Genomic DNA, 12,489 nt, shown 5'->3' with positions numbered 1-12,489 from the left:
CAGACTATGCCACAGCCACAGTAATGCAGAATCTGAGCCATGTGTTCAACCTACACCGTAGCTCACGGTAACGCCAGATCCGTAACCCACTGAGTGAGGCCAGGGATTGAACCTGTGTCCTCAGGAATACTAGTTGGGCTTGTTACCATTGAGCCACAATGGGAACTTCCAGAAAATATTGATATTCTTAACCCATTTATTAGAAACAACCTAAAAATAAATCCTGGAACTATAAACAAGTATGATAATGAACAGATTTTTATTTTTATTTATTTATTTTGCGTTTTAGGGCTGCACCCTTGGCGTATGGAGGATTCTAGGATAGGGGTCTAATCTGAGCTACAGCTGCCGACCTACACCACAGCCACAGCAACTCGGGATCCAAGCTGCATCTGCGACCTATACCACAGCTCACAGCGACGCCAGATCCTTAACCCACTGAGTGATGCCAGGGATCGAACCTGCAGCCTCCTGGTTCCTAGTCGGATTTGTTTTTGCTGTGCCACAACGGGAACTCCAGATTTTAATTAAAAAATTTTTTTTTGTTTTAGGGCCCCACGTTTGGCGATATGGAAGTTCCCAGGCTAGGGCTCAAATTGGAATTAAAACTGCTGGCCTATACCATCCCATAGTAACACCAGATCCAATCCACATCTGTGACTACAAATCTGGTTAATTGAAAAGAGTATTAAGATTCTTTCCTTCAGCCAAGGGAGAGTAAGAATAAGATATATTTATATCTTTTAAAAAAAGTATGTATATATACATTTTTTGAGGGGGGCATACCCGTGGCATATGAAAGTTCCCAGGCTAGGGGTCATATCAGAGCTACAGCTGCTGGCCTGTTGCCACAGCCACAGCAACATGGGATCCAAGCCATGTCTGCAACCTACACTGCAGCTCACAGCAACACAGGATCCTTAACCCACTGAGCGAGGTCAGGGATTGAACCTGCATCCTCCTGGTTACTAGTCAGGTTTGTTACTGCTGAGCCACAATGGGAACTCCAAGATACGTATTTTTAAGGGGCTCAGCTGATTTAACTTTTAGTTCATCAGCAATATGATTCCCAAATAGTTAAGATTATATCTCTAATAAAAGAATTATCAAGGTCCACTTGAGATCCTTTAAAAGCAGAAATTCAGATAGGGCCAGGGATAATGAATCTTACCTTGGTTGGCTTTTTTGGTAGACTCGCACAATCTTTTTTTAATTTTTTTATGGCCACACCCACAGTCTGGAAGTTCCCAGGCTGGGTATTGAATCTGAGCCTCAGCTGCAACCTTTACCACAGCTGTGGCAATTCCAGATTTTTTAACCCACTATACCAGGCTGGGGGTTGAACACCTGCCTCCACGGTAACCTGAGTCATTGCAATTGGATTCTTATCCCACTGTGCCACAGCTGGAACTCCTCACACAATCATTTTTAAACATGGAAGAGACTGTGGAGAGCTCCTGTAAAGATGTCTTAGCATTGTCACTTTATAGGTAAGGAAACAGGCCCAGTAAAGCTAAGAGGGTTGTCATGGTTCTAAGAACCGAGACTAGAGAACCCAGGTTCCCTATTTCTCAGCTCAATGTTTTCCCTTTTCTCTGCAGCCCTGTTTCTTTTCATTTGTACTGAAACACGCACACATACTTTTGTTTATCTTTCAGAGTGCCTCCAATTCAATTGTGTTTTGTTCTAAAACCTTCCAACTGTGTGTTTAAAATAGACAGGGCAGGTATTATCCATTCTGTATTTAGAGCACAGAAAGACAAAGTTTATATGACTTCCTCAAGATCATATAGCTATTTAGAGGCAAAGAAAATGGTACAAAGCTAAAGCTTTCTGACTCTGAGCATTGTTCTATTACACTGCCTTCTTTTGAGTGAAAGGGTATTCCTCAAATGGGTTTATATAAATAAGGAGGGTGGAGTTCCTGTCATGGCTCAGTGGTAACGAACCTGACTAGCATCCATGAGGACGCAGGTTCTATCCCTGGCCTCAGTGGGTTAAGAGTCCTGCATTGCTGTGAGCTGTGGTATAGGTCTCAGATGCAGCTTGAATCTAGCATTGCTGTGGCTGTGGTGTAGGCTGGCAGCTACAGCTCCAATTAGACCCCAGGCCCAGGAACTTCCATATGCCACGGGTGAGGCCCTAAAAGATTAAAAAAAAAGAAGTAAAAATTCATTTCCTTTGCTTGAGTTTCCCTAAATAATGTTTGTGTGTGGTACATTTGTCACTAGATAGTTTGAGGTAAGACAAAATGTCAAAATATTTAAATTTTTTCTAAATAAGTGATTGGTATTAGATGTAGGGTTTTTTTTGGTTGTTGCTTTTTTTAGGGCCACACCTGTGGCATATGGAAGTTCCCCGGCTAGCAGTTGAATCAGAGCTGCAGCTGCTGGCCTATGTCACAGCCACAGCAGCACTGGATCTGAGCCACATCTGTGACCTATGCCAAAGCTTGTGGCAATGCTGGATGCTTAACCCAATGAGCAAGGCCAGAGATCGAACCCAAGTTTTCAGGGACACTATGTCAGGTTCTTAACTTGCTGAGCCACAACGGGAACTCTTAGATGTAGGGTTTTATTGAGCATTTTTTCCAACTAAAATCAAAGCTGTAATAGTGCCTTTGGTATTTTTTTTTCAGAATTGCTTCAAATTGCTGGCATTAGTCCACATGGTAATGCTTTAGGAGCATCAATGCAGCAACAGGTGAATCAACAAATACCTCAGGAAAAACGAGGAGGTGAAGTATTGGATTCTTCCCATGATGACATAAAACTTGAAAAGAGTAATATTTTGCTGCTTGGACCAACTGGGTCAGGTAAATAACTTCCTGGAAAAATTTACTACTCATTTTAAAAACTAGAATACAAATGATTCTATAGACTGTGTTTTATGATTAGGGGATTCTCACTCTTAAGAAAATCTAAGGCCAGTCTTATAATAATTATACAGGCCTTAAAGCTGAATTGGAGGCATTGGTATTGCCCTTTAGGCCAGTCCCTAACATCTTATCAGGAATAATAAAAATAACATACCTTTAGATCTGAATAATAGAGAAAAGATAACAGCAATTTTTTAATTATATACTATTCAAGTTTAGTTTGTTTTGCATTTTTTAGAGAAGTTGTATTTTTAATAAACTTTTAGTTACTATTTCTGTTTGTAGGTAAAACTCTGCTGGCACAAACTCTAGCTAAATGCCTTGATGTCCCTTTTGCTATCTGTGACTGTACGACTTTGACTCAGGCTGGATATGTAGGTGAAGATATTGAATCTGTGATTGCCAAACTGCTCCAGGATGCCAATTATAATGTAGAAAAAGCACAACAAGGTATGTTTCAGTATAGCTTGTCTGTCCCCAGATGTAATCTGTTGGGGAAGAAGTCTAATATAATAGTAAGATCTATAATTGCATAAAAGCAGCTGTATTAAACATTTTCTATCATGTTGACCAAGGGCCACAAAATTTGCTTTGCGTTACTGTCATAAGATGGCTACTCTGGTCAAAATAGACCAAATTACCATTCCATTAGATCCTTAATACCATCATTGTTTTCCTGTTCTGGCTCTCCTCCAGACTCCTAATGCTGGGTGGCCTTGGGGAGGAGACAAGGACAAGTGCAGGAATGTGAATGAGATGTATAGAAACAAATTAGCCTGTTCACCTAGGAGGTGACATAGATGTGGCATTTCTCCTTTCTCCATCATCTGCCCTTGTTTACATGAAGAACTTGACCACTTCCTGTCCAGATTCCTTTGAGACAAGAATATAGATGGGAAGAAATACACTAGTACCAGCACTGTATCCACCTTCTGCTTTCACACTATACCTCTATCTTAGCTTCCCAGAATAAACAACTTGAAAACATTAGTAGGGTAGGTGACTATTGTCAGAGAATTGGTTATGCCCAACTGGTATTCTGTAGAATAAATTATAAAACATTTGCAAAAATGCTGTGTGAGGGAGTTCCTGTTGTGGCTTAGCAGCTTAAGAACCTAACTAGTATCCATGAGGATGCAGGTTTGATCTCATTGATCAGTGGGTTAAGGATCTGGCGTTGCTGTGAGCTGTGGTATAGGTCACCGACACTGCTCGGATCCTGTGTTGCTGTGGCTGTGGTGTAGGCCAGCAGCTGCACCTCTGATTCGACCCCTAGCCTGGGAACTTTCATATGCTGCAGGTGCAGCCCTAAAAAGCAAAAAGCAAAAACAAACAAACAAACAAAAGGTGTGGAAAAGTTAGCAGTGTATTTTTATAATATTAAGCCATTGTATATGTTGTGTTGCTCTCTAGCTGCCTAGTCTTTTAAGGCTGAAGTTAACTTGTGTATATCTTTTTCATATTGTAAATAGAATCCTCCTTAAATTATAGGAATTGTCTTTCTGGATGAAGTAGATAAGATTGGCAGTGTGCCAGGCATTCATCAGTTACGGGATGTAGGTGGAGAAGGCGTTCAGCAAGTAAGCAGTTGAATATTTTGTTCAAGCTCACTAAAAGGAAGGGATTACATCAACCTCCCAAATATTGTACGTTTGGTTTCACATTCAATTAGATTCTGTTTTGTTTATTTCTCCCACTGCAAACTTCACATACCATTTAGTTCAGATCCTAAGAAAAAGCTGTTGGCAGTTTTTAACTACCAAATTACCTTTGTTAGGAAATTTAAAATATTTTAAAGAAATAAATGAAATCTAATTTTTGTTGGTTTTATTCCACAGAGGCCCAGTTAAAAATTTCTAGAGGACTCTTAAAGTTCTGGTTCTAACTAGATATAAATGAACTTGTGCATGTATCTTTTTCTTTTCATTTGATTAGAAAATAAAATAGTGTTTTATTCCTTATAGAGTCATAATTAAAGTCGTAAGGATTAATTGGTTAGCTTGACCTTTTACGGGTAACTATTTATTACAAACTACAGGTTAAGGAAAATTGCTTTTGTTTTTTTGACCAAAGAGAAGTACAATTACAATTATTAAATAAGCTGGATAATGTTTTTTTATAATGGCCTCTCAAAATATAGGTATTCTCACAGTTTAACAGTAGGAGTAGAATAGAATTTTAATTTTCATGAAAGACAAATCTTCAAATATTTTCAAATTTTGAATATTCCTACTGTGATTGGATAACATCTTACAGAGTCATAATTCTGTCTTTATGTTAGAATTTTATCGTTACCAACAAAAACAACCTCTCAGGTTGACTGTTTCCTGAATGTACAGGAGTCCTATAACCATTCCAAATAAATTTATGAATTATTAATGTGCTAGTACATTAGATTTTCATGTTAGTTAAAGAAATGTGGGAGTTTCCTTTAGTTATGCTCATTGACCATAACCACATATTATTTTCCCCATTGAATTCCATTATCTAAAGTATGATAAAGAATATCCTCATATGACAATGCCATAAATCATTCGTTCTTTACTTAGGGCTTATTAAAACTACTAGAAGGCACAATAGTCAATGTTCCAGAAAAGAATTCCCGCAAGCTACGTGGAGAAACGGTACAAGTTGATACAACAAATATTTTGTTTGTTGCATCTGGTGCTTTCAATGGTTTGGATAGAATCATCAGCAGGAGAAAAAATGAAAAGGTAAGTTTGTCTGCGGGGTTACTGGGAGAGAGCATTTGAAGTTAGAGGATCGACCCTTAGTTTCTAATCTCATATCTATTGGCTGCCAGTTGTGGATTTTTAGGAGCTAGGTTTTTTTTAGAGTATACCAGAAAGATATTCCAGTTTTTAAAATTTCAGAGTAGTAATTTGGAAGATTTCTAAATATCATATGTAGACGGCCCTTTTTTAAGTGTAACTTGATGTTTTCAATTTTGTATTTTATCTAAGGTATTCTTTTATTATTTTTGGTAGCTGTTATATCAATAAAATTTCTACTCATTTCTTTTGCCCAATTCCCTGGAGTTGGGTAAAGAGCTTGTCTCCATTGCCTCCACCCATAAAGTCTTCATGGATCAACTGCTGACATTCACAAATGGAGGTTAAGGGAAGGGTTGTAATCCCTTTAGGGTAAAGCCCTAAAAAGCAAAAAAAAAAAAAAAGGCGAAGACCATGTTCTTATATTTATTTCTAATTCATACTTCCAAAAAGAATTTGAAGCTAGAAACATGTAGAAAAGAACAGTTAAAAGTAATGTTAGAAAAGAGATCAGAAACATGTAGAAGGAGGATTTAGATCATTTCACTTTAGCGGAAATTAGGTCACTCTGTTTAGCTTTGAACTTCATAATGAAAATAGGGAGAAGTCATGAGCTAGTTTTTATTGCCTGAAAGAGGAAGGGTATGATATCTTTATGAGAGACAAAGATTAAAAAAAGTTTGTCACATAGATTTTTACAAAGACAGAAATGTAAGAGACTTCAACAGCGATTTTATGGAGGATTAAATGCATCCATTTGGCTGTTGTTTTTTTATCAAAACTCATTGAAAGCCAGGGATACAATATTAAGTAATATATCTATATCCTAACCATATCACAGTGCTTATAGTCATAAGTTTTATTCCTGTTGTCTTTGCTCATGCCCTCCCTTACTTCCATCTGGTTGGCAAATATGTGTTCATTTTCCTAAGACTCAGTCTGTTGAATGGTTAGGTAGTTCTGAAAGGGCTTTCTGGGTCACCTCCTACCCTCCCTATCCATTACATGCCTCTTTTCCTCCTTTCCACTTCTACAGTTGCCTATATAATTGTCTGTCATTGCACCTATGATACATTAATATCCTCATGTGTTCTTCCTATATAAATCCCTTTAGGTTAAGGTAAGGGCTGTATCCCCAGTGTTTTATAATAATGCTAAATAAATATATACATTTACATATATATATATAAAACGTGTGTATATATATTTATTACTATATATGCTTGCTTATATGTATATATAATAAATGTTTAATACATTTTAAGTTATTGAATGAAAGGTATTTTGGTTTCTGATACACTGTCCACACAGCTAAGAGAATCAGGAATGGATTTTCTTTTTAATTATTATTTTTTAATTTTTTTGCTTTTTTGGCTGCCCTGTGGCGTATGGAGTTTCTGGGCCAGGGATCAGATCCGAGCTGCGTTTGCAATCTATGTTGCAGCTGCAGCAGTGGCAGATCCTTTAACCCACTATGCTGGGCCGAGGATCAAACCTGGGCATCCTTGGCACTGCAAGATGGATACCACCGATCCAGTTGCACTGTAGTGAGAACTCCAAGAATGAATTTTTAACTTAAGCTATTTTCTCACATATCATGTACTTCTCTTATATTTTTGACAAAAGCTGTGTGACATAACAAAGTTAAACTTTCTGACGGTAGCTTAGAGTATAGTTCTTTTACACTGACTGAAGCAAGATCCATACACCTTAGATATATAGCCTATTGTAGCAAAGTTATCATTTTTGTTTGATGTCATCCTTACATGTTCTTTATAAAATTGAAATTATTTTAACTCATAGGTAAATGTATGCAACCCCAAATCATGGTTTTAGTAGAATGCTTGTCAATGACTTAAGACACTTGTGGATAATTTCCTTTAAGGTGCTTGTTCTAAAGGCACATTGTTCCTATTCACAGTATAGCAACGTTGACTTTGACTTCAGTTACAAAATAATTACTATCTCTCTTTTCTCTCTCTCTTTTTTTTTTTTTTTTTTTTTTTTGTCTTTTTTTTGTGTGATTTTTTTTGGGCCGCTCCTGCTGCATATGGAGGTTCCCAGGCTAGGGGTATAATCAGAGCTGCGGCCACTGGCCTATGCCAGAGCCACAGCAACTCAGGATCCAAGCCGCATCTGCAGTCTACACCACAGCTCACGGCAACGCCGGATCCTTAACCCACTGAGCAAGGCCAGGGATTGAACCCACAACCTGTGGTTCCTAGTTGGATTCGTTAACCACTGAGCCACGATGGGAACTCCTCTTTTCACAGTTCTTAGACATTTCGGAAACCACACTAGTCTCTAGATCTCAGAAAAATCCTTCAACATCATTATCTGAGTTTTAAGGGATTTTCCTTCATAGTTACCTACCTACTTTTACTAGAATTCATTTTTTGAGATTTGATTAGGTTCTTTTTTTCTGAAGGCAGATGGACCTGAGTTTGAATCCTGGCTTTACCTCTTGCAGCAATGAGAGCTTGGGTGAGGTACTTAACCTCTCTAAGCCTTTTTTCTTCATTGTAAAATATGAATGATAGATAATATTTCCATTTTAAAGATTACATGAGATATGCATGCAAAATGCTGAGCATGATGCAGCTTCATTCTCTTGTTTATCTTTTCTTCGGCAGTATCTTGGATTTGGAACACCATCTAATCTTGGAAAAGGTAGAAGAGCTGCAGCTGCTGCCGACCTTGCCAATCGAAGTGGAGAATCAAATACTCACCAAGACATTGAAGAAAAAGATCGTTTATTACGTCATGTAGAAGCCAGAGATCTCATTGAATTTGGCATGATTCCTGAGTTTGTGGGACGGTTGCCTGTGGTAGTTCCTTTGCATAGCCTAGATGAGAAAACACTTGTACAAATACTAACTGAGCCACGTAATGCTGTTATCCCTCAGTACCAGGCCTTATTCAGCATGGATAAGGTTAGATTTTTATTTTTTTGCACTTAGTTAATTTATGGGGGTTTTGGGTATTCAAATTCTGCGTATGTTAGCCTAACAAATTAAAAAGCAGTATTTGGAGTTCCCGTTATTGCTCAGTGGTTAATGAACCCGACTAATATCCATGAGGATATGGGTTTGATCCCTGGCTTTGCTCAGTGGGTAAAGGATCTGGCATTGCTGTGAGCTGTGGTGTAGGTCTCAGGTGTAGCTCGGATCCCACATTGCTGTGGCTGTGGCATAGGCCAGCAGCTACAGCTCTGATTTGACCCCTAGCCTGGGAACCTCCATATGCCACAGGTGTGGCCGTAAAAAGACCAAAAAAAAAAAAAAAAAGCAGTTCCCGTTGTGGCTCAGTGGTTAACGAATCTGACTAGGAACCATGGGGTTGTGGGTTCAATCCCTGGCCTTGCTCAGTGGGTTGGGGATCCGGCGTTGCCGTGAGCTGTGGTGTAGGTTGCAGATCCCGCATTGTTGTGGCTCTGGTGTAGGCTGGCTGCTGCAGCTCCGATTATACCCCTAGCCTGGGAACCTCCATATGGCGCGGGAGCGGCCCAAGAAAAGGCAAAAAAGACAAAAAAAAAAAAAAAAAAAAAAAAAAAAAAGACCAAAAAAAAGAAAATACTTGTCATCTGGAATACCAGCGTATTTCTCAGTAAATTTGGATCTAGGAATCAGGGAAGGCACATTGTGTTATATTAGACACTTAGGAGTTGGCTTTATTTTTTTTTCTTAATTTAGAATTGACTTATGGCTTAAAGTCCACGAGTATATGTATATAGAAATTATGCTAACAGCTTACCCTTAGCCCCTCAAGCCAGACACACAGGGTTGTCTTTACAGCCTTGATATTCTAAATACTTTCACTGTGACATACTAGGTACACTTTTTTTTTCTAAAGTTAACTCTCAAAGTTCCTATGTGGCGCAGCAGAAACGCATCTGACTAGTATTCATGAGGATGCAGGTTTGATCCCTGGCCGTGCTCAGTGGGTTAAGGATCTGGCGTTGCTGTGAGCTGTGGTGTAGGTCGCAGATGTGGCTGGGATCCCATGTTGCTGTAGCTGTGGCGTAGGCTGGCACCTGTAGCTCCTATTTGACCTTGAGCCTGGGAACGTTCATATGCCATGGCTGCAGCCCTAAAAAGAAAAAAAAAAATATACAGTAAAGCTAACTCTTATATTCACTTCTCCATATCCAGACACCTGGGGTCACTCAAGCCCATATATCCAATGAGATAGCAAATATTTGGGCTTTATGAACTTACTCTCTTAAAATATCAGTCTTCTCTCCATTGCCACTGTCTCTACTTCAGGTCAAGCTCCTTTATCATTCTTCACCCTGACCCATGCATTTGCTTCCTAATTGGTCTCCCTATCCAAAGTCTTTCTCTGACCACCACCACCAAGAATATTATCTTCAACTTCCAGAATTGATCTTAAAACTGTTGAACAGTGCCCAACAAATAGATATTAAGTTTTTGTTTTTGTTTTTTTGTCTGTGCCTTCAGCCTGCAGAAGTTCTTAGGCCAGGGATTGAACCCATGCCACAGCAGTGACAAAGCCAGATCCTTAATGACTAGGCCTTCAGGGAACTCTGATATTAAGTTCTTTTTTTTTTTTTTTTGTCTTTTTTGTCTTGTTGTTGTTGTTGTTGTTGTTGTTGCTATTTCTTGGGCCGCTCCCGCGGCATATGGAGGTTCCCAGGCTAGGGGTTGAATCGGAGCTGTAGCCACCGGCCTACGCCAGAGCCACAGCAACGCGGGATCCGAGCCGTGTCTGCAACCTACACCACAGCTCACGGCAACGCCGGATCCTTAACCCACTGAGCAAGGGCAGGGACCGAACCCGCAACCTCATGGTTCCTAGTCGGATTCGTTAACCACTGTGCCACGACGGGAACTCCTGATATTAAGTTCTTGATAAATATTTATTGAATGAATAAACAGAGTTAATTATTTTACTCCCCTCCTTAAAATCTTTCAGTGGTCCCTTAGGCTTGTTTAGATGTCCCCACTTTGGTGCTCTCCTAACACTATGTGCAAACACTCTACTGTAAATGCTGTTTTGCTGATTTGTCACCACCCAATACACTTATGTTTCTTGAGGGCAAAAGTGGTGTCTGATTCATCATTCAGCCTCTAATAGAGAATATTAAACACATAGGGGTTCATAAATGTTGACTAAAGTCCTAGAAAATCTGGGTTAATCTAGAAAACTTCTTAAAGGATTAAGGACAAACTTGTGATTCATACTGATACCTTGTCATAGGTTAATTGATAGAAACAGTTGCCTTTTGAAGGCAAGGTTCTAAGGCACCATGAAGGATAATTACCTCACTTAAATTTTACATTGTCTGGAGGTAGGAATTAATAACCAGAATGCCGAGATCTTACGAAATCTGATGTCCCAAAATATTTTGCTTTTTTTGGTATATTCTCAGTGATTTTTGGAATATATGGTAATTATTTAAAGTTTTACCTTTGTTCTACAGGAGCATTAGTAACACTCTTTTAAAACGAGTGTTTTCCAGAAACTAAGTTATAATCTAAAAATGCTTTAGTCTGAAAGGAGATAGGGTCAGTCAAGACACAAAGATTCGGACCCTGTGTTTCTAAGTGAATTAGTGTACTTATTAATCTGCCAATTTTTTATCTGTGAAGTCATTGGTCTCTTTTTGTTTTAAAAAGATCATAATAGTTTAATAGAGCAAATGCTTGCATGGTTCTATTTGGAAGGAATCATCAAATATTATCTAAGTTCTAACTTCTTTTGAATGTATTTATAGTGTGAACTGAATGTTACTGAAGATGCTTTGAAAGCTATAGCGAGATTGGCACTAGAACGAAAAACAGGTGCACGTGGCCTTCGTTCCATAATGGTAAGTTGGTAATATTATACAAAAACTAGATTATTTCTTGGTCTAAATTATGAGAATATTAAGCCTCCATGTTTTTCCTTTGGGAATATATCCAGAAAATTGGATCCAATATTTTTTATGATTTTTTTAGAAGATTATATTTTTCTTTTTTCTAAAAAGGAATTTTTGAGGTGTTTGCATCAAGGAGCACACACGTAATATGATTCCTCTATTTCTAATATCATGGGAGTCAGGAAAGGAGATATTAGGATCATGGGAAGGAGAATTTTCAGAAAATTCTATATAGGCCTTTTGAGCAATAAGCCCCAGATCTGGCACCTTCTCAGAACCACTGAAATCCTCATTTTTGTTTATTCAAAATTAACTAGATACTGTTATTTTACCCCTAAATTCTTCACTATGGTATGAACTCACTGTTTTTATTTTGTTACATATCCTAGAGACCCAGCATACTTTAAAGCCACCACCCACTCTTTTCCTTAGAGGTCTCTCCCTTGTCCCCCCAGGTTTCTGGCTGTACAGTGGAGTACTGTTTCCCTACATGCTCCCAAAGCAAGAACATGTTCTATTCTCTAAGGATTTCACTGCTAAATATTACTTCTTTCATCTCAGTAGGACTTTTTGATTAGGACTCTACATTCATCATAGTTTATAACTATACTCTTTAATGAAGGCTTGCTGATGACAGATTTATGAACATGCCAACTTGAATAAAGTAATTGACATTTTAGAAAATTTGATGTACTCAATCAGTGTTTTCCTTAATATAGAATGTAATCCAATCCCTACCCATAGGCAAAACTAGTTTTCTTTAGTAAATAACTTGAGATCTATTGCAGCATTTGAGATAAATGCATACTTGGAGTCATATTTTGGCGGAGATAATTTAGGATTAAATTATTTTTAGGAGTTCCCGTTGTGGTGCAGTGGGTTAAGTATCCAACATTGCTACAGCTGTGGGATAGGTTGCAGCTGTGGCACAGATTCAGTTCCTAGTCCCGGGAACTTCA

General features: G+C 38.5%; 1 protein-coding gene across 11 annotated transcripts in view; it reads left to right on the top strand.

Annotated features, from left to right (window-relative positions):
• Nucleotides 1–12,489, top strand: part of CLPX (caseinolytic mitochondrial matrix peptidase chaperone subunit X) — a 48,152-nt gene that overhangs the window by 29,419 nt on the left and 6,244 nt on the right. For 6 of the 11 annotated variants that reach the window (XR_014816685.1, XM_021100093.2, XM_021100084.2 and 3 more), the window contains 6 exons: nucleotides 2,639–2,815; nucleotides 3,164–3,328; nucleotides 4,370–4,458; nucleotides 5,428–5,592; nucleotides 8,283–8,582; nucleotides 11,387–11,479. Coding sequence is in view for 5 of the 11 variants with exons in the window: in XM_021100093.2 (XP_020955752.1) it covers nucleotides 2,639–2,815; nucleotides 3,164–3,328; nucleotides 4,370–4,458; nucleotides 5,428–5,592; nucleotides 8,283–8,582; nucleotides 11,387–11,479 (989 nt within the window). In the remaining 6 variants the exon portion in view is untranslated. Of the gene's footprint in view, nucleotides 1–2,638; nucleotides 2,816–3,163; nucleotides 3,329–4,369; nucleotides 4,525–5,427; nucleotides 5,593–8,282; nucleotides 8,583–11,386; nucleotides 11,480–12,489 lie in introns of all 11 variants that reach the window. The other 5 variants (XR_014816690.1, XR_014816687.1, XR_014816686.1 and 2 more) reach the window with 1 other exon arrangement.

The sequence above is a fragment of the Sus scrofa genome, chromosome 1 (assembly GCF_054392235.1).
Source record: "Sus scrofa isolate SSC_HxYL_T2T_F1_AM1 chromosome 1, Sscrofa_HxYL_maternal_Yorkshire_Landrace_v2.0, whole genome shotgun sequence".
Lineage (NCBI taxonomy): Eukaryota > Metazoa > Chordata > Mammalia > Artiodactyla > Suidae > Sus > Sus scrofa.
Note: the sequence above shows the minus strand (reverse complement) of the source record. Positions and strands in the feature narration are given on the sequence as shown.